This window comes from Leptosomus discolor, chromosome 15 (assembly GCF_034619465.1).
Source record: "Leptosomus discolor isolate bLepDis1 chromosome 15, bLepDis1.hap2, whole genome shotgun sequence".
Lineage (NCBI taxonomy): Eukaryota > Metazoa > Chordata > Aves > Leptosomiformes > Leptosomidae > Leptosomus > Leptosomus discolor.
The window spans coordinates 2792960-2813427 of NC_141405.1; the positions used below are offsets into that span (position 1 = coordinate 2792960).

At 55.6% G+C, this 20468-nt stretch overlaps 1 protein-coding gene across 1 annotated transcript; it reads right to left on the bottom strand.

Annotated features, from left to right (window-relative positions):
* Positions 1 to 3273: 3273 nt before the first annotated feature.
* On the bottom strand, positions 3274 to 18570 carry FAM20A (FAM20A golgi associated secretory pathway pseudokinase). The gene is made up of 11 exons (XM_086473658.1): positions 18263 to 18570; positions 12193 to 12377; positions 11689 to 11739; positions 11138 to 11216; positions 9867 to 9959; positions 8211 to 8326; positions 7603 to 7783; positions 7159 to 7268; positions 6697 to 6778; positions 6553 to 6612; positions 3274 to 3538 (listed from the first exon to the last, which is right to left on the bottom strand). The coding sequence occupies exons 1-11, from the start codon at positions 18568 to 18570 to the stop codon at positions 3274 to 3276; spliced, it is 1530 nt and encodes a 509-aa protein (XP_086329784.1).
* Positions 18571 to 20468: the final 1898 nt, after the last annotated feature.

The window sequence follows — 20468 nt, forward strand, 5'->3', positions numbered from 1 at the left end:
TCTTTTTAGCTTGCTGTTTACTCCCTTTTGTAGTTTTACCTATAAGATTTTAAGATGAATCAGCTAAGTCTGAGTTAAATATTAATCACAGTTATAGCTTTACCTTTGTGTGCAATTTAAATATGTTCAACACCACAATTGGCATAGTTTTGCCTTAGCTAACATTCAGGGCTTTAGAAGTAAGTTTTTGCTAGTCCACCTTTAGCAAATTTATGAAGTCTATTGCCCTAGAAAGCTATAGTCAACCAGAGGACCATTTTTGTATTGTTACCTGACTATATAAGTCTGATTTACTGTATGTGCTAATATATTATATTATATTCCTTTTGTTATAGATTGTCCTAATGGCAGGTAAAGCAATAAAATGATTTAAATTCTTAAATGCAATCGGTCTCTCTTTTTTTTTCCCCCCCCATCCCCATATTGTGTTTTCCTTTGGCCTTGGAGGATACATTATTAATGAGACAGTAGAAACCCAGAAGCTCAATGGATTAAGCTTTGTGTAACTGGAGGCTTGAGTTCAAGTCCGAGCTTCCAGCATAGCTGAACCTTCCCCTCCGGAGCTGGCCGGGGAGCTTGGTCTCCACGAGCCTGCCTGGGACCTGGGAACTTCTCTGGAGTTCTGCTTCGGAAGTGGGGAGGTACCTGCATCTTGCTTGGGTGTCTCTTCACAACTGCTCCTGCTTTGCTCTCTTGCTCAGGTGGTTCGTTCCTGGCCCAGCCGCTGTTATCAGAGCTCCTGAGCTTCTGGTCTGCTCCCATCTGTGTGTGCCCTTCAGGGGAGTCTTGATTAGGCACCTCGTGTTTATGAATTGAGTTCTGGTGGACAGACAGAAGTGGAAGAGGGGGATTTTCACACTATGGTGAACTAGGAGAAGCTTGAGAAGTGATAACCTGAAGCAGCTCAGACTGGATGTGTTTCACATCGGCTCTGAGAAAGCTACGGCACACTTTGAAGAGGCGTTAAAAAGCTCCCATGTAAGGGAGAATAAGAATAAGAAGAAAGCAAACTTGCAGCCCCTGTTAGTGTACTAGCCAGTTAAATAGCTGTCGCTTTGTTTCCTTCCTCTGGCCCTCCCTTTCCCCCATCCCCTTGGCCAAAAAAACCCAGGCTGAAAACAGAACTCTTACTACTTACAAGGCTGGGAGTTTTAAAGTTTCATTTTTAACTTTACTGTTAAACTTATCTTCTGTTGCCATGTTCTTCCTGTTCAAGCAGCCAACAGTAACCATTCCATGACACTGACCAAATTAATTTTGGGCTTGTCACACGTGGTAAGCACACAGAAAGTCACCGGTAGAGGGAGATGCAGCTTTGGGAACGCCGTACTGAAATAACCGCCACACCGTGCGTGCCGAGTGAGTTAAATCCTTTTATTTTCGTCTGTTCTCTGTCCACAGGAGTCAAAAGATCTGTAAGCCCACCAAGGCAGAGAATTCGGTTTGTTTTATTGGGACCGTGTAAAACCTTGCTTTTGTGAAAGCTGGAAATGGCAGGACATGGCTGAATCACAAGTTGGGAGAGACTAAAGGAGCATGGTGTGGGGTTTTTTGTGTTGGTTGTGTTTGTGCTGGATTTTTTTGCTAACCTTTGTGGCTTCAGAATATTGGAGGAACCTCTTTGCCAAGTAGAAACACTCCAAACTTCCTCAAACATACAAATGAATAGAATGGGCACCTGTGGGGACATACTCAAATTACAACTACAGTTTCTGCTGTAGTCTTAGACAGGTAGCCAATTGTAGAATTATTGTGACATTGAATTAAATGTCAGCTCCAGCCCCTATGACAAATGATAGCTGTAGCCAAACAAGCTTTGTTCCTTCCTTGTGTGATCCAGGCACTTAGTGCCAGCGTCACTGAGTTCCATTTATGTTGGGCAAAGCTCCAGCCCGTGAGAAAAGGAGGCAGTGGAAGGTGCAGCAGCTTGCTGAGAGCCTGTTAACAGCCGCTGCCCGATTCTGTTTGTGCCATGGTTTTAGCACTCTCCTCTGAAAGGTCTGCACTGCTGTAGATGGCTTTTGTTTCACTTAAAAGTTACTTCAGAATGAGCTGCTAGTAGATTGGTTGTGGCGGGGTGTGTGTCTTTCTTTTTTTCTTAAGAATGATAAATTATCAGCAAAGTTCTCACCTACTTTCCCTAGGCTGCCAAAAGGCTCCGTGTTCTTGAACAGTTAAAAGGAAAAAGCTATTAAAGAGTGTTTCAGTAACCAAGTTATTCTTAAGCCTTGTCTTTGGGAGGCAAGGGGAAAACTACACATTTAAAGATCTACCATAGCTCACTCCCCACGCTTTTTTTTGGTCTCTGGTTCCTATTCCTTAAAATGCACAGAGCTGGGGGGGGGGGCGTGGAGCAGGGTACCGCTTCTGTTTTCCAGGGAGTTCTGACAACTTCAGTGATTTTAAAGCTAGTAAAGCGTGTGTGTGTGTGTGTCCCCGACTTTGGCAAAATGTTTTCACCATGAATTGTAAATACAATCATATGCTTCACAGCAGTTTGGGTTTTTGCCTTTTTTGGTGGTTTTTTCCCCTTGGAGGTCAAAGGCAGCACATACCTGCCTTTCTCCTGTAACCCAAACTGGCTCTTCCACCCGTGAGGCGGGTAAAAGTAGAAGTGGCTTTGCTGCCCTGTGGTGCAGTGGGCTTTTGAGTGACATGCGCAGATCGAAGTGGTGTGGGTTGGTCACTGTGGAAGAAGAGACCAAGAGGCCGTGTACGGGCTCGGTGGTGAGTTCTGTGCAGATGCTCTTCAGTCTGACCATGCTCTCTTGTCTCGGGGGCAGGTACTGCCCTCGACAAGTAAGATTGCTCTTTTCTCAAATACACGGTCTTGGTTACAGAACACAGACTTAGTAAGAGGAAAATGCTCTTGGCATCTCTTTATTCAAGCCTCATCCTTGGATCTAGCTTGTGTCCTTCACTAGCAAGACCGAGGTCCCGTGCAGGTTGAGCAAACCAGTGGCCATGTGTTCCCCCACCCTCCCAAGGGCACGACCGACTACGGAACAGGAGAGCGCTGCTTTCCCACTGGAGAGTTGGTGTTCAGGGTGTAAAGGTCTGCTGCAGGCAGACCCCAACTTACCATCACGCTGGCCAAGCACAGAAGGTTTGGTCGAGTACCCAGCTTAGAAGCCCAGTGTGATTCTTGAAGACCTTCTGAAAAGTTTCCCCTCTGTCTCCGCAAGTGTTTGTAGATGGAAACTACCAGCTCTTAAAACTTGCCTCTTGCCTTGCAGGGGTTTTCCCAACCCCTGAACATGAGTTAAGGATGGTTTAAGTGGTCGGCTTCACTCTCTCAGATGCAGGAACCTCGGGCTGCATGGTGTCGTTGGCCACCACCTTGGCTTCTCCATACGTGTCTATGCATTTCCTCACAGCTTTCAGGATAAGCTGTAACCGTCTGTCTAAAGCCAAGAGATGGGGTTCGGTGAGGACCGGCGCCAGGCGGTCCTGCAGGAGAGATTCCCTCATCACGTCGCTGAGCCGATATTCGGGCTTGGCCAAGAGCTGGAGTCTTAATAATGTTGTCCTCTTTATTCTGGAAAAAAAGAAACCAGATATCTTAATGCAAATTTTGTGCAGCATCCTAGCAAGAACCAGCTGTCTGAGCCCCTTGGTAGTAGGGGAAGGAGGGAGGGCAGAGATGGGTGAAGATACTTGAGAAGGGACTTTGGAACAAAAGCTTTCCCTTTCGGAAGGAAATGAGAACTTTTGCAGAAACCTCTGCTTCTGCCTTTGTTTTCCCAGACTGCGGAGTATTTGTACTGCAAATTTCTGTCATCAGAGAGAAAAACATGATAGGAGTTCTCAGGAATGAGTGTTTTTCCTCTGAGTCAGAGATAACCCAGTTCCCCGGGTTACTGCAGGGTGGTGCCATGTTCCCAAGGGTGACATTTATGGGGTGGGGGCAGAGGGGGAGGTAGAATGAAGAGACATGAATGAGAAAAGATCTGTCAAAACGCTGAGCAAAAAGAGGGAATATTTCCTGGAACTGATTTAACTGTGACTTTTCACCTTAAGAGGTGCTGAGATTTGAATATTATTTCCCTTTGACAGAAAGTGGGATGAAAAGCTGTAATCTTGGAACGCTCCTGGGCACGAAACTAAGTATTCCAAAATCTTTTGTTTAATCCTCAGCAGAAGTGTTTTGACTTCAGCGTCTCTAATAGTGAAATTAATCAATGGTTTTAATTATTGCCCTTTAAATTTTGGAAACAAAGTAATCCGTGTTCATGGAGCTGTTCCTACTTAGCTGAGCCAGAATTTTCAGATGGAAAAAGGTGCAGTCAGAAACATTTTAACCACCTTCAAAATTTGCCTTTGTATGCCCGTTGTTTACCCAGGGCATCGACTGGGAGCTGTGATCTGGCTCTCTGTGACTCTAACAGGACACACACCGCTCTGATGTCGAGCGAAAGGCTTGTTGCTGCTGCTGTGCCTGGCCCAGCGTGTCTTTGATCCCTGGTGCCCCTTGCGTTGCACACGGGAGGGAGGAAGGTGCTGCAACCGGCTGCCTCCCGCGCAGCACGGGCATGGGGGCAGGCAGCTGTGCTCCTGGCTGCCCCCTGCCAGGCTTGCATTAATATTCCTGAAAAAAATAATCAAAAAAAAAATCAACTGGCCAAGCGCTAAGCCTGGCACTGAGACTTGAAATCGCTGCTGGGGCACGGCCGTGAGGTGCTGCTGCTGCCAGAGGCAGCCTTGCCCAGAGCAGACGGGAGCTGCAGCCAACTCCTTCGAGGCAAAGGGTGACTCTGAGGGGCTGCTGCGGGTGAACACCAGCTGTGTTTGCTCTGGTCTGAACAGCAGCAGGGCTCGGAGGTGGGGAATTGGGATCGTCTGACCCCCCTGGGGAGCGGCTCGTTGAACGCTGTAGCAGTTCCACGAGAAACGGGCAGGAAGACGGGAAGGAGCGCGAGATGGAAATCCTGCTGCTGGCCCCGCTCCTCTCCCACGGGGCAGTTGTAACCCTGCGGGTGTGCTGAAGGGTTGGAGATTGCACCCAGAGCCACCTAGGGACTTCATCAGCCAAGAAGACACGTGTGCCAGGTTAGCGGGGGCTGTCCAGGCCCGTCTGTGCCTTGCTGAGGGTTTTGACCCTTTCAGGAAAAGGACCGTGTCTTCCTGCGGGGCTGTAGTTGTGCCATTTACTGTGCTTGGTGCAATGCTGGGAGAGGAGAGCGCAGCAGCCTTCGGCGTGTGGGACAAGGACTGGTGTGGGAGCTGTGAAAGGCAGCTAAAAATACCAGACTTAAATCTGCTGGAAGCCAAACGTAGAGGAGAACTGATCTGCGAATGAGCTGAACGTGTCTAACAGGGAAGCGAGCAGCCTGCTGTTCAGCGTCCCTCTGGTTTGGGTGGTCCCTCTTGTCTGGGGGGGCTGGAGGAGTTTGTTCCTGCTGAGGTGTAGACGGCTCGACTTCGTGTAGGAACGAGGAGGTGACTCGAGGGGCTGAGTCCAGCTCGTTGGTCAGGGCAGGCTGAAATCTGCAGCCTCTGTGCTTACTCAAATAAACCTTTTTACTTCCTTTCCCAATGTTTTTGGATGCTCCCGCACTCCAAATGGATGGGCTGTTATGGGAAATGAGGTTTTGTCCCTCTCCCTCGGGCAGCATGAGTTGCTTTTATGCTGTTCTTGGCCCTAGTTGGCTTATTACAAGGTGGGACTTGCAGGTCTTCTCACCGCTGCCTTTTACAAGGAGAACTAAGTTAAGAGGAGCTTCTGGGAGGTGGATCTGGAAGAACAGGAAGGATCTGGCCTGTGGAGTTAATTTAAACTGCACAAAACAGGAGTTCAAGGGAAGGATTCACCACGGGCCTGCAATTATAAATTAAAAGACTCACGGAGTGCAAATAACAGTTCTTTAAATTAGATCCAGTAATACAAGTGTATGGGGAGAGAGTGCAGTTAACACCCCGAGGCTGAGATGGAGCAGGTACAGTGAGGAAATAGGTTAGGCATCTCCTAAAGAGAAACCACGGGAAGAGCAGCTTTTTCAGTCTCTTAAATTTAACTTTCATCGGGTGATTTATGTGAATTAATAAAGGGGGAAGATAGGATTCAAATAGTAAAATTTATGAGCTGCTCCTTAATGCCATGGGAAGAAGAAACCTGATTAACTGTATCAAAGTTTGACCAGGCTTTTGGAGGGAGATTTCTGAGCTTCATATCAGACAAATGGGGCTGATGGCACTTCGTGTTGAGGGCTAGTAGACACTTCTGGAAGGGTTTGAACCAATGGACAGCGTCTCCTGGTCTGTCCGTAAAAGCTTTTACACTTGCAAGGCCCTTTAGCTTCAACGGGCGTTCAAGCAGGTCCTTACACTCGCCCAGTGCTGAGTGAGGCAACCAACTGGGATCCATCTGGGAGCTGGTGTTGTGCTGGGGAGGAGGGCAGGGCTTGGAGGTCCCTCATCCCAGGAGGACAGTGCAGTTGGAGGAGGGTGGTTCAAAAAAGGGCAATGTGAAATGTTACTGCCATGGAGAGTTTGATTTGTTCCTCACAGTCCGTGGGAACTGTGTCTGGGAAGGAGGATGGAGGTGGCACTTACATGCAGCACTGGGAGAGCGGGGCCAGGATGGAGGTTTCGTCATGGGAATGCCGCCCGAACCTGGGGGGGTAAAGCAGAGAGCGCAGCGCTTCAGTGCCTGCCCACCACCTTCCCCCCCTTCCCCATGTCCTCCCCCAGCCTCACCCTCTGGCGTTGTCCAGATGTAAGAGGAAGCCGTCGTCCCCAAACTTGGTGAACATTTCGTAGTGGTGACGGTCCATGTTCCCTGGTAAACGGCAGAGGAACAGAATTTCCCTTGTGTGTGACCAAGTCATTTTCTAAACGATCCTGCCTTTTCCTTCAGATCTACATGAAACACGTGTTGCTGTGCTGGAAGTGTCCAAGATGCTCAGAGCTGCTGCTTTCATCTTGCTGGACCTCCCCCCAGGGAGTGGGCTGGGGTGGGTTTGGGGGCTCCCCCTTGCCTGCACGTCAGGAGGGGTTGTGCTGGCTGGCTGTGGGGAGACAGCAGGCTCCCAAAGCTGTCTCTGGAGCAGAAGGGATGGCTTTAAGAAACACTGTGGCATGGGGAGGGCAGAGGGACTGATGCTGAAGGCCCACAGGGAAGGAAGGAAGGAAGGAACGTTATTTCCCCCTTCATCATACCTATTAGGAAGTCAAATATGGCCATGTCAACGATGTTAAGCAGCCGGTTGCCATTGCTGTAGGGGTAGATCTCCCTCACCGTGTTGCAGTAGAGCGGATTCACTTCCCACCTGCAGGAGATGGAGGAGAGAGAGGGGGATGCACTCAGTGGTTGCTGCTGCTGTGCCCCAGCAGCACCCCAAAGCTGCTCTTCTGTGCGGAGATGGAGAGGAGGAGGACTTAAATCTTCCTCCTTGTGCAAGCACGAGGCTGGAAGTCAAACCCAGTCAGGGCCCAGGCATTAAGAGTTTTTAGACTCATTACATGCAGTCTCTGAACCTTGGCCTTCCTCTGCTGGGACGTACCATTTCTGTACGTCCGTCTGGGTGTCTGTACCCGCTCCTTCTCCCTCCCGCGTGCTCCCTGCGATGCAGATATGGGAAGCAGCATCATTTACCCACTTACTCCTCTTTTCCATCAAACGAGTAGGACCGGATCCATGGGTTTGGGATGGAGAGTCGTGGCGCCAGGTTGAGGGACGGCAGGAAGGCGGAGAGGGACCCTTCCAGGAGGTGAGGGTTCCCACACACCGCGTACTCGGTCTTGCACATGTACGGGCACTTGGCAAAGAAGCACACGTTGCTGGCTGGGAGGAGAAGAGAGAGGAGGGTGAGGAAAGGAGAGACTGCAGGGTAGCCTGGACTGCCCTCTTCCCCACTGCGTGATGGTGGCTGCATGTATTGTGGCGTATGCCACCACATCACGGATGTGAAACTGCCAAATCGAGGACAAATACATGGATTTTGGTCCGATGGACAGACCTGGTCCCACGCTAGGGGGAAGGTTAGGGAGAGAGGGCAGGTGAATAGATGTGGCAGATGATTGCAGCTGGAGGCTGTGGGACGGTCCCCTCTGCTGTAACCGTGTCTTTGTGCACCAGTTTCACCCAGGAATTTCGTTCCTGCACAACAGCACCAGTCCTGCCAGCCCCTTTCGCCTGCAGACCCTGCCCTGCCACCCGCCACCGACCAACGTGTCTAATCCCCGCTGGCGGTGGCCAAGCGCTCGCCTACCTGGGGAGACGAAGAAGACGCTCTGCAGGATCTCGTTCTTGGTGACCTCCAGGATCTCCTTAGTGACGTTGATCAACCTCCCAACCGTGGGTGGCACCCTCCGGAAATCCAGGATCCTGCACAGAACAGCCAGCGGCTCAGAGCCCGCCCTGCGAAGGGACGGTACTGCGCAGGGCGGCAACGTGGGACCCCAGATGCTGCCCTCATCCCTTCCGTTGGTAAACCAGGGGCCTTTTGATGGCTGCACCCACGTGGATTTTTTTTTTTTCTCCTCACAGCTTCTTTCTAGCAAAGGGCCAGGGTGGCTGTTCACCCTCTGGACCAAAATGCAGCTGAGTTTGGATTTTGGTAATTTAATAGCTGCTGCCTGAAACAACCTGGATGTTCTCCAGAACGAATGTCTTTTCCCTGTTTCTCCCATCCCCTCGCACACAAGCTGGGTCCTTCGAGAGCCAGAAGAGCCCTTGGGGCCCTTCCACGGTGGTGGGTTTGACATAGAGCAAAGATGTGTTGAACCTGGTCCAAGGTGGCTGAGACAGTGGGAGGTGAGGAGGCATCACCCGGCTCAGAGGCACTTGTGCCCAGCTGATTCATCTCAAATATTCCTAAAAACATCAGGGCCTGGGGCAGAAAGGCATTCATGTCGATGAGCTGGCTGTTGATTCTGAGTCAGTAACACGGGGTGAAGCAGCTAATGCTGTGCTTTGCTCCTTGGGTAATGCCCTCTGCTTCTGAGAACCGGGCCCGGAGCAGGATTTAGCCTGTTACTTATTGAGCAATGTTTAAAGCAAAAAAAAAAAAAAAATAGTAATTTGCTTTCATCTAGCATCTTTCGGCTCTAAAAACCACAAAGCACTTCAGAAAAGCGGTCCGGCCTTGTTTTTTCTGGCGGAGGAGCTGGGATGAAGAGAGGCAAACTGATGGTAGCTGAGCCAAGCAGAGCCACTGCGGTGATGTAGGGGCAGAGCTGGAAAGGGGATTCAGCTCTCTTCATTCCCTCGTTCAGAGTTTGAGCTACAGCGCTTACAGTTTAGTCCTGCTTATCCTATAAGTTGGGCGTGGGAACTGGAGACCCCCAGCCACCATCATCCTCAGGGATCACCTTCTCTTGGTGCTCAGTAGGCATCGCACCAAGGGGAAGGCGGCTGCTGCCCTCCTCTTCTAATTAAGGGTATTTTTGATTTTATTAAATACAAAGCCTGCTGGGAAGAGGTGCCAGGTTAATTGCTCATTAGCTGAGGGCTTAAAACTGCATCGCTGCAGTTCATCTCAATCCAAAACATGCCCTGATTGCTGATTGAGCGTGTGACTCCCGCACCGGGAGGGGATCCAAGCTGTGCCCAGAGCTCATCTTTGCACTTCGGTGCGTGGGAGGGACCCCGTGCGTGTGGCTGTGTGAGGGCTGGGTGAATCCCTGACCCCTTCCCAACCCGGACTTCCCCTGCCAGCCTGTTCTTGGGCAGCAGCCGGGGCAAAGCTGAGAGCCAGAGCTACCCCATCCCCAAATAACGCCCCAGCTGCCACAAGGGCGCTGGCAAAGCAATCGCTTATCGAAGGCTGAGCGTCTCTGCAGGGCTCTGCCCGGCTTTTCTCGTGCCAAGGCTCTCCATGGGCAGAGGACCGGGCGCTGGCAGCTGGCGCCGCGGCAGCCCCTACCTGTCCAGGTGGAAGGCGGCGATCTCCGCGTTGTGCCGCTGGAAGTCAACGAAGTAGAAAAAGTCCTCGGGAGTCTCTTCCTCGCGTTTCTGCCTGGGAGAGAGCAGGAGGGTTAACCTCACCGGGCACAGCACAAAGGACGGTTCACCCAGGGACAGCTGCTGTGCTTGGAGGCAGCCGCTGTGCGGCCACGCTGGTGGTGCCAGCGCCACCGGGCAGAGCCGCGGCGCCTGGTGCCCAGGCTGGGACACAAAGCGCGCGGTGCTGAGCCGGAGGCATCGCCCGGGGAGCAGCACTTGCACCCTGTCTCGGGGCCGGGTGGGCGAGGGAGGCAGAAGGGCTGATTGTGGGCTTTAAAACCAAAAACCAGTTTACACTCGCTTACTTAGGGCAGCGTTTCGAGTGGGTGTAACATCGGGGGATGCTAGAGGCCGTGCTGCACCTCTCACATCCCTGTGGGAGGCAAAGAGCTCCGGTGTGATCCTCTCATAACCCCTGAGGTGGGAACACCAGCTCATTTAATTCCATTTTCTGGCTGTCACACAGCACAGTATTTGCACCGTGGGGATTTGCACGCTCAGCCTCCCAGGCAGCCGTGTATCACGGGAAAGCCCACAGGCATTGCTGAGCCCTCCTGGCTCAGCAGAGTGCTCGGATGCTTTCCTTCCCCTCCGGGACCTGCCGGCCGCTGGGCAGAGGTGGATGGAAACCAATGGGAGAGAAGCTGGCTGCTTTCTGGATGAAGAAACCATCGCAGTCGGCGTGCTGCCAGCTGCCCTGCCTGTGCACAGAAAGTAAAGTGACTGGGAAGAAATGTGAAGAGTCCCAAGGGGCTACGAATAAGTGCAGAAGCAATTTAAAACTCCTGGTTGAGGTGACCAGGACTGATGGCTATTTCTTGGACATACTCTGGAGAATCCAAGGAGAAACAGGGTAAGACACAAAGTCAGCTGGGGAAGAGGAAGAAACGGGCAGTCCCTAACGGCAAAGCTCTTGGGAGAACAAGTGTCCTGAGGTCCTTGCATCTACGAACCGAGAAATTTCCGATGTCAATAAGCAGTGTGGGAACACCGGTATTTATGGCTGGGGTGGTGTGAGCAGCCAATAACCATCAAACCTCCCCAGCTGTCAGGGGAGCTGAGCACAGGAGAGGACGAGCAGCGTGGCTGTCCTTGCCAAGGATGCTCGCACCCCTTGCTGCGGGGCTCCTCGGTTCAGGGCTACGTGGGGCGGTGGGTGGCGGGGGGGGGCTCTGCCAGCGTGTGCCTTACCTCATGGGCTTGAACATGGCTTTCCCAAAATCCTGGAACCTGAGGACCAGCTTCAGGTGCACGCCGCTGGGCTTCACGACTTGGGGAGGAAACGAGAGGTTAGCCCCCTGGAAAGCCTGCCCGGCACGCGGCAAAGCACCGGTTACGTGCTCCGGCGTGGTTCGGCTTTCCACCCCGGTGAGCGCATCCCACTGCTTCTTCCAGCTGCTCCCCTCTGCTTTCGTGCTTCTCCCCTCTGCTTCTGCAGGTGTTTTTCCTCTCCCTTGTGCCATAGAGGAGATTTCCCTCCAGCACTTCTCCCCCACAGCCATTTGTTACATCCTCTTGGGGACTTTTGCCTTCCTCCAGTAGAAACCAGTGGCATATTGGTGTCCTGGCACCCGCATCCGAGCCCCTGCTGGGGCCGTGGGTTTTAACAGGAGGGAGAAGGGCCTGGCATTGCCTGGCTTTACGTTTCCCTTGCTGAGGTTAGGATGGAGGAGTTGGGGATTGGGGTCAGCTGAAGCGATGGCGTGCGAGGGGACAGCAGGGACCCGAAGCGTCGCACTCACTCTGGCTGCAGTCGCAGGCTCCCAGCAGCGCTTTCTCGTCCTGGCTGTAGTCTGCAAGGGCAGGAGGAGTGGTGAGACCCCAATGGGCTCAGTCTTTTGCTGCTGATCCCCCTCCCAGCACGGGGCGTGCAGCAGGGGAGCACTGCCTGCCCACGCTGCCCCAGCCTGGCAGCCCCAGTGCCATCGGTGCACGACAAGGGGTGCTGTCCCCTCGGTGGGGGGGCTGAGGCAGCCTTTTGGAGTTGAAATGCCGTGCAACGGGTCCCCAGCATGGTTGGCACCAAAAAGTGCTGCATTAAGGGCCACAGCCTGGTCCTTCCTCCCACCTCAAGGTAAGGGCACAGCAACTGTAGAGCACAAAACCTTCTGGGAAGCTGGCGCGGGGCTTGGGGCTTCCTCCAGCAAGCAACAGCCCCTGCTTTGTTTGCAAAAGTGACTGGAGGGGCTGGAGCCCCCCAGCCCCGTGCAGCTCCCACCCCATCCCCATGGCAGGAGGGTCCTTACCAGCACTGATAGTGGTGAAGTCTTGCATGTCCCGGAGGAGCCTGTTGACGGTGGGGCTGGAGCGTGGGTAGAGCCCGTCCCGGCTGATGCCCAGGTGGAACTGGAGCCAGCTGGCCTCCGGTCGGAGCGGCAGCGGTGCCGCCGGGGAGGTTAGGTTCAGCTCCTCCCTGTAAAGCTTGTGTCGTCTGGAAGAGAGCGGTTGCGGGGTGATGAGGATGAGCCACGGGATGGAAACCCTTACTGCTCTGAGCCCAGAGACTGGTGGGGAGCGGGGAGGGTGCTGGAGGGGTATAGCTGGGGGGCGCAGGGTGAATAAGGACTCTGGGTGCTGCCCGAGGAGAAACTGAGGCAGGGAGTGATGACTGAGATGGTCAAAGATCTGACAAGCGGTGCTGCCTTCTTGCCTCCGCAAAGCCCTGGGAAAGCAGCCTCAAGCTGGAACACCAGGGATTCTGTTGTCTTCTCCTCACCCCATCAGGACCAGGAGGGGTGTCAGGGTACGGCACGAGCTAAACTGCGTCTCGTGCAACACAAGAGCTGGCCTATGTGATGGATGAAGTGCTTTCCAGAGGGGCTGCAGGCTCCAAGCCAGACTTGGGGAGGGGATGGGGTGTGACAGCAGATAACTTGAGTCTTGACTGCTCAGTGAGGTCTCTGGAAAGCCCAAGAGAATGACAGGGTCTTGTCTGAGCGAGCCTCTACAGAGGACTGTCTTTATGGTCATTACATCTCTGACAGATTTTTTTCCTGAAACCAGAGGTCCCAGGCAGGGAAAAAAATAAATCATTAAGTTAGAGCCACATATTTCCTCCCTGACCAGCCCCCTGTCTGGTGAGCAGGGATGCGACGAGGCCATCTGGCAGTGTCCTGCCCACCATCTCTTAAAATCAAGGTTGAACCCAGCCCTTTCTTGGCAGGTGGAGCCGAAGGGGCCCCCCCAGCTCAATAATAACCCCAAAACATCTCCCCACTTGATCAGCATTTTCCTCAACCTTGAGACCTCCAGGGCCGGGAGCCACACTCTGCTAAACAGCGATCGAAAGGTCACCCATTCCGCCCGGCGGAGGACAGAGCATTAGTTTCTCATTAACGCCGGCTGAGCCACGGACGGAGTAGCCGGTCCTGATAAAGGGAAAACGAGGTTCAGTTTGCCCTGAAGGTGCCAAGATACATCGGTGAAAGAAAACAGGAGCTGGGGGCTGATAACGAGTGGGGCATTAACCAAGGCTGGGATGGAGCGGCTGGGGAGGGGGAAGTGCCACGTGCCTTCCTAGACCCGACCCAGACCCTCAGCAAAACACTCCGGAAAACACAAAAGATGAAAAGAGACTTTTCCCTGCCCGAATTTTTCCTTATTTTTTAGTTTTCGCCCAACGCAAACAAAACTAAGGGCAGGGAGGAGAGGGGGGCTTTCCAAGCATGGTGGGAGAGGGGAGCATGTGCGGGCACCCGCAGGCAAGGCATCCTCCGGGGTGGTGATGTGCCTCCGCCGGGGTTTGCCGCGCTGCGTGGCTTGCAGCAGGGGCTGCAGCAGGCGGGTGCTGACCATGCACCGAGGCATTTATCAGCCAAGGAGCTGGCGCTGGTGGCTGGAAAGGGCTCATGGGCATTGCTGGGTTTTTTTTTTTTTGCTTTCCTGCTCAGCCCAGCGTTGGGTTTCTGTTTGGGTTTTTTTTCCATCGTCTTTCTCCATCCAAGCAGGTTAAACAGTGTGGTTGGTTCGGTCTAACCATGAGCGAGGGATGAATCCTCCTGGCAGTGAGGGATGCATTTTGGTAATGTCTTGGGGGAAATCTAGGAAATGGAGAGACGTGGTGTATCTGCAGGTCAGAGCAGCCCGTTCCCTCTCCCAGTTTGTTTGCCTTGCAGGGGGATCGGGTCACCTACAGTGCGAAGTCCATGCGTGTGTGGTCAGGCAGAAAGGAGTCGGAGCTTTCCCCTCAGAGCCCGGCTCTTTGCTCAGGCTGTCTGCAAAGGAGGCAGAAACTCCCCTGGAGTCGGGAAGAGGCGGACACGGGAGCATGCAACGACTCGCGGCAGGTTTGCCCGGCAGGCTGCGCATGGGGATGTGGCCCCGGGATGCTGTCGGCTCCGGTGGACGTGCCTCGACCTTCCAGCACGCTGCCGTGCACCAGGTCTCGTGTGGGCAAATCTTTGAGGCTCAACCTTAACCTCCCACTGCAGTCAGGGACAATAAAGACCCCAGTGTCATTTAGAGAATGACTCAGGATTTTTCCCCAGGGAAGCTGCCCAAATATTTTACCATATTTGCTCTCCTGCCTCCCGTACGTACAGGCTGTTCCCCCCCGGGGTGGCAGTGAGCAATAGATTACTGATGGGGAAAAAAATGCAGCAGTTATGCAAGGGGAGGCAGTTCCCAGCCGGCAGCTGCTTCCCAGCCCAGCGCTCGCACGGTCCCTGCCCCGGCTGAGCTGCTGCTGGGCCGGCGAGCCCCTTTCCAGCCTTTCAACCCAAAATACAGCTCCCTCTGCCTCCCCGATTCCTTCAGGATGTCTGAAATATTTCCCGGTAAGAGCAGATCTCTGCAAAAGGCACAACGATATAAACCCCAGGTTCATTTCTACCTTGCTATAAATAGCCCTGGGGTTGCCCTAGCTCAGTCCGCTTGCCCCATGGCTCCCCCGGCACTGAGCCAGTTACAGAGTTTGCGGTTTTGAAGCTGTTCCTTCAAGGATAAAAATAAGCACTGGAGTTTTTAAGGGGTTGGTTTTTCAGGTTTTTTTTTGGTTTTGAAGAGGTGAGGATGATTTTTTTTGCTGTTTCCTTCCTGCATCCCCATCAGTCTCTCCAGCTGGTTCTGCATCCTGCAATCAAACTCCTGGTCCTAACTGAAGTGCCGGGGAAAAGCACGGTGATGGGCAGCAGCCAGCAGGCAGCGAGGGCCGCGGAGGCAGGACACGTGCTGGTGTTCTCCCCTGGCCCTGGGTATCCGAAACGGGCCGTATCTGGGGCCACTCCACGAGCTGGCAGAGAGTCCCAGCGCAGCTGATGTCCATCTGGCCGCAGAAACGGAGACAGGCACGCGGTGCTATAGGTACAGGGTTAAGCGACAGCTTGTTCCACTCAAGAGGAGCACGCTGCTGCTCTGGAAGCTGCTTTGCCAACAGTCAGACCGACGTGGGATGCAGAAACGGGCCGTCACCCAGGCAAGCTGAGGCGAGGGTGACCCATGGACACTCAGCTGCGAATCTCTTCTGCCTGGTAGAGGATGTGGTCGCACCTTGGTGACAACCGGTGTGGACCTCGCTCCTGCAGCACTGGGACTGAAGAGTCCTCGAAAACAGCAGCAGCTTCGCTAAACCTACGGATTGGGAGAGAAAGCCATGGGTTCCTGGGTCCCACAGAGGACGCTGCCCTTCGCTCTCAGCAGTTAGAGGGACGGCTCTTTCATTGACCACGTCAGAGCAGCCACGGGCTCTGCAGCGCTTCTGGTGCGGCAGAACTTCCTCCGTCCCCACAGCAAATTAACGGTTGGCATCAGCCCTGGCAAGCGCCATCTTATTATATATTGAATTTGCAGTGCCAGCGGCAGGAGAGGTTGTCTGTCACCTCGGCCTGTGCGTGGTCTCTAAAGGCTTTACCTGATTATGAGCATCCTATATTTTATTTCAAAATGTCTGAGGAATAATCAATACTCTGCCTCCCTTGTCCTTCCCGGAGGTGCAAAGTGAAGTCAACCAAGGGCAAACGACGTCACAGCTTTCCTCCTGGCCGAATCATAACCAACGTGCAGCCACGGCTCCGCTGCAAGTAGCACGTTTCAACAAAGCAGGGAATAGAGTCGGGAAATGCAGACTTCTTACCGGAGAGCCGGGACCATCCCGCAGGTGAGGCCGGTGCGGATGTAATGCCAGCGCTGCTGCAAGCGCTCGGCGTGGGGTGCTCAGGGCTTCTAGTGGTGCTTAACGAGCCATCAAGTACGTGCCGTGAGCTGCTTCGGTTCAAATCCCCCATCCCCAGCGGGCTTTTGCTTGGGAAACATCCATCTTGCTGCCCAAATCCTGATGGCTTCGGGAGGCGTGGCTCAGCTCCAAGAAGATGCACCTGAGGATGGTCCATGGCCCGAGGATACTCAAACCCGCTGCCCACGGGCTTCAAGCGATGTGAAGAAGGATTTGACCTGCTCCAGACTGACTCGGGCAAGGGGTGAGCCTCGCAGGGGTGCCCCCCGGCCGAGCACACGGGGCGGCTCCAGGCGCCAGGCGCTGCTCAGGCCGTGAAGGTCATTTCTTGGTTCCTTCCATTATTGCTTGCCATCGTCCCCTCCTGCGAGTCACGCCCGGAACTGGGACTGGGTGAGTCCCAGACAAATACGCATTGAAGTGGAGAAAGCGGGAGCTTGGAAATCCTGTCCGTGCAGCTCAGCAAACAGCACCTGGGTGGCGGGAGGAGCAGGGGCTGGCTCCTGGAAACCAGACCTGGGCAGTGCCGGGACAGGGACCTCTGAGGTGGTCCCCAGGAGATGCTGCCGTCCCCTTGCAGGTGAGCATCGGCCCTGTCCCCTGAAGGGAGCAGCGAGGCGATGCTGGGAGCCTCCATGCAGGGGCACCACCGTGACCGGCTCCGGCACCGTGTCACCATGGCTGTCCCTGTTGGATCCGAGTTTGTGCCTGAGGGAAGAAGCTGTGGTGCAAGGGAGGAGCGGGGATGCTGGCTGTTTCCAGCTTGGCCACAGCCCTCCTGGAAGAGGGGCTGGATCAAGGGCCCTGGGATATGGAGCCTTGGCTTGAAGTCGGGTCATGCGCAGGCAGCTGATGCTCAGAGCTGGTGCTGAGGGTCACTGTCCCCTCCAGGGTTAGTGACAGTCCCACCCCAGCAGCAGGAGATGGAGGAGTTATCCTGCAACCATTGCTGGAGCTGGGAGAGGCCGCAGGAAGAGGGCTCTGATCTGGGAGTCCCTTTCTGCCCCAAAGTAAAAAGCTTCTGCACCTTTTCTTGCAGAGAAGTCAGCAGTGGGAACAGGAGAGCGGCTGAATGGGGAGCCAGCACCCTGGCACTGCTCTTGTGGGTCATGGGAAACCTGTGCATCCGTGTGGAGGTGGACATGGAGACATGCACTGGCCGGGGGGACTGTAGTGGCGGGAGCCTGGGGGCTCTGGTCATCACCCAGCCTAAAGGAACCAGCTTTGGGGTCCAGTGACTGGGGGCCGAATCCCCTTTTGCCCCAAGCTGAAAAGGTGACACAGAGCAAAGGAGGTGCTTACCCCTGGGAGGACGTGGCTCATGGGGTCTCACCCCATGCCCCAGCAGCCACCCTTCCCCTCCCCTGGGGCTCTAATGGCAGAGCAGGAGGCACCCCAAGAAGCCCCCTCCCAGCAGAGCATCCATCTACCCAGCCCTGCCTGTCCATGGGGTGCTGGTTGTTGCGGAAGGGGGGCAATGGGGGGGATGGTGGGGAGAGACCCAGGCTGGGGGTGCTGGAGGGAGGGTACCCAGGGCAGGCATGCCAAGGCAGGGGGTGCTTAAGTTGGAAGAGTTGCCTAGAAGGGGGGTGCCTGTGGGCTACCTGTGTGGGGGGTACTCGAGAGGGGTGCCCAGGGGGGGTGCCCATGCAGGGGGTGCCCGGGAAAGGAGTGCCAGGAGATGGGTACCTGTGCAGGGGGTACCCGGGAAAGGGGTGCCCAGGAGATGGGTACCTGTGCAGGGTTCACCCGAGAGGGGTGCCCAGGGCATGCCCAAGCAGGGGGTATCCAGGAGATGGGTGTCTGTGCAGGGGGCACCCAAGAGGGGTGCCCATGCAGAGGGTGTCCGGGAAAGGGATGCCCAGGAGATGCCCATGCAGGGGGTGCCTGGGGAGGGGGTCCCCGGGGGGATACCTGTGCTTGGAATGCTCATTCAGGGGGTGCCCAGGAGATGGGTACCTGTGCAGGGGGTGCCCATGCAGGGGGTGCCCGGGAAAGGGATGCCCAGGAGATGCCCATGCAGGGGGTGCCTGGGGAGGGGGCACCCCGGGGGGGGATACCTGCGCTTGGGATGCTCATGCAGGGGGTGCCCTGGAGACGCCCGGACAGGGGGTGCCCGGGCAGGGGGTGCCCGTGTCGGGACGCACCTGTTCCAACGAGCCGCTTTCCGCCGGTAGTAGCGCAGGGCTTCGCGGGCGCCCAGCAGCGGCTCGGCGGGGCCCCGCGGGGCGGCGGGGCGGTAGAGCGGGTGGGCGAAGAGGCGCCGCAAGGCGGAGGCGGTGCGGGAGCGGGGCGGCGGGGCGGCGGGAGCGGAGCGGCGGCGGCAGGGGCAGCCCGGGGCTCCCGCCGCCAGCTCCCGCCGCGCCCGCGGCCAGAGGTGGAAGTAAAGATCCGCCGCCAGCAGCGCCCCGAGGAGCAGCAGCACGGCCGGGCGGTCCCGGCGAGGCCCCGGCATGGCCGGCTGAGGAGAACCGGGAGCGGCGGGCAGGGACAGCTCCGGGAGCGGCGAACCGCCGCCGCCGCCGCCGCCGCCGCCGCCTCCCGGGGCAGGGCGCGGGGGGGAGCTCGAGCGGCGGAGCCGGGGGGTGCGGGCACCTCGGGGCGGGGAGCGGGGCAGGGCGCTGGGGGCCCGGGGCGGGGGATCGGGGACCGGCGATGGGGGCGGCGGGAAGGGGGAGGAGGGGGGGGGGGGTGTGTGTGAAGGGAACGCGGGGGGGGCCGGGGCCGGGCGGACGCTGCCCCGGAGGAGGCGCGGGGATGGAGCAGAGCCCCCCCCCCCCCCCCCGGGCTCCACCGCCCGCTGCCCCCGGAGCACCTGGAGCCGCCCGGCTTCGCCTTCCCGCCGCCGCCCCGGGCAGGGTGAGGGTTCCCCCCGGCCGCCCTCGGCTCCTTCAGGGGGCTTTGCCCCCTTCTCCCGAACGTGGAAAGTGCCACCCGGCCAAAACCCCTTGCGCGGGAGGTGGAAGGTGGCGAGGGGACTCGGGGTGGTTTTGGAGTCGGGGTACGGGGGTGAGGTGCCTCCGCGCCTCGGGGTGTCTGCGGGTAGAGCCCTGGCGGGTTCTGGCCCCGGAGCTGAGCTGGCAGCCCTTCTGCGGTGCTCCTCGGCACACGGTTTGGACTCTGCTTCTATTTTCTTAATTCCTAAACAAAAAAAAATTATATATATATATATAAAAATAGTGAAGGAAACTCCTCCCTGCAGTTTGCTCGGAGAGGAGGCTTGGCGGTGGGGCTGGGCTTGGGCTGGGACCCATCGAGCTCATCACGGAAGGAGAGTCCTGCTGCGAGCGGCACGGAGAGCCCAGCAAGGAACAGGTTGAGGAGCACCAGGCCAAGGGAGGGAAATGGAGGAGAAACTGGCTGTAAACAAAGGGAGCGTGACTAGACTAGCCTGGCTCCAGCGCTCTGCTGAAGGGAGAACAAAAAATAAACTGCAGAAAGAGGGAAAAGTCAATTATGTTTTCAGCTGGCTGGAACGGAGTTCAGTTTTGCATGCAGCGCTGCAAAGGGGGGCTCTGAGAAGCGCGCTCGGACGCTGGGTTTTGGGCTCTGCAAACAGGCATCAGTGGAGATGCTGGCCGAGCATCCATCCTGGAGCCTGGGATGCTCCTTTTGCTGAGGAGAGGCAAAGAGATTGTCCCCTGGGCTGGCCTGGCTTGTGGCTGGAGGGACCTGGAGCACATCTGTCCCCTTGGTCTCTTGATCTTTGGAGGGCGGGAGCATGTTGTCACTGAAATACAGTTTTGAAATTGCTCCGTCTTTTGATATTTGAAGAGTTTGGGTTTCAGGCTGGGGGGGCTTGCTCTAAGGCCTTTTTTTCTATAATATCGAGTGTTATGTGTTTTCCACAGCATGTCAGAAAAATTGTAAGCACAAACTGCAGCTGGTACTTCTACGGGCTGGCGAGGACCGGTGGGAGCAGATGATGTGCTCCCCACGCCACCCTGCTTCTGCCCGGGGACACCGGCTGTGCCTGCACGTCTATGCCCCATGGGGACAAAACTGGTATAAGTCATTACACTTGGATCCCTTTATGCTCTAAACCAGACATGAGGTATCAAGACGGAAAATTTTAGGGTCCTGCCTGTATTGGAAAGGCTTGGGGGGCACTGGGCGGGCAGGGGCTCTGCTCAGAGGTGCTGGGTTAGGGTCTGCAGGACAGGATGAGCTCCCACCAGCCTTAGAGCTAATTCTCATCATACCGAAGGAAATGTTTAGGAAATAAAATGGGGTGTAAAGAGAGGAAAAGTGATCACTGGCTCTTTGGCCATGCTGCTTAGGAGAGAGCAAAGGAGTGTTGTGCTGCAGCAGCACGCTCTGCGCAGGGACACTGTGGTCTTCAGCCCCTGCACG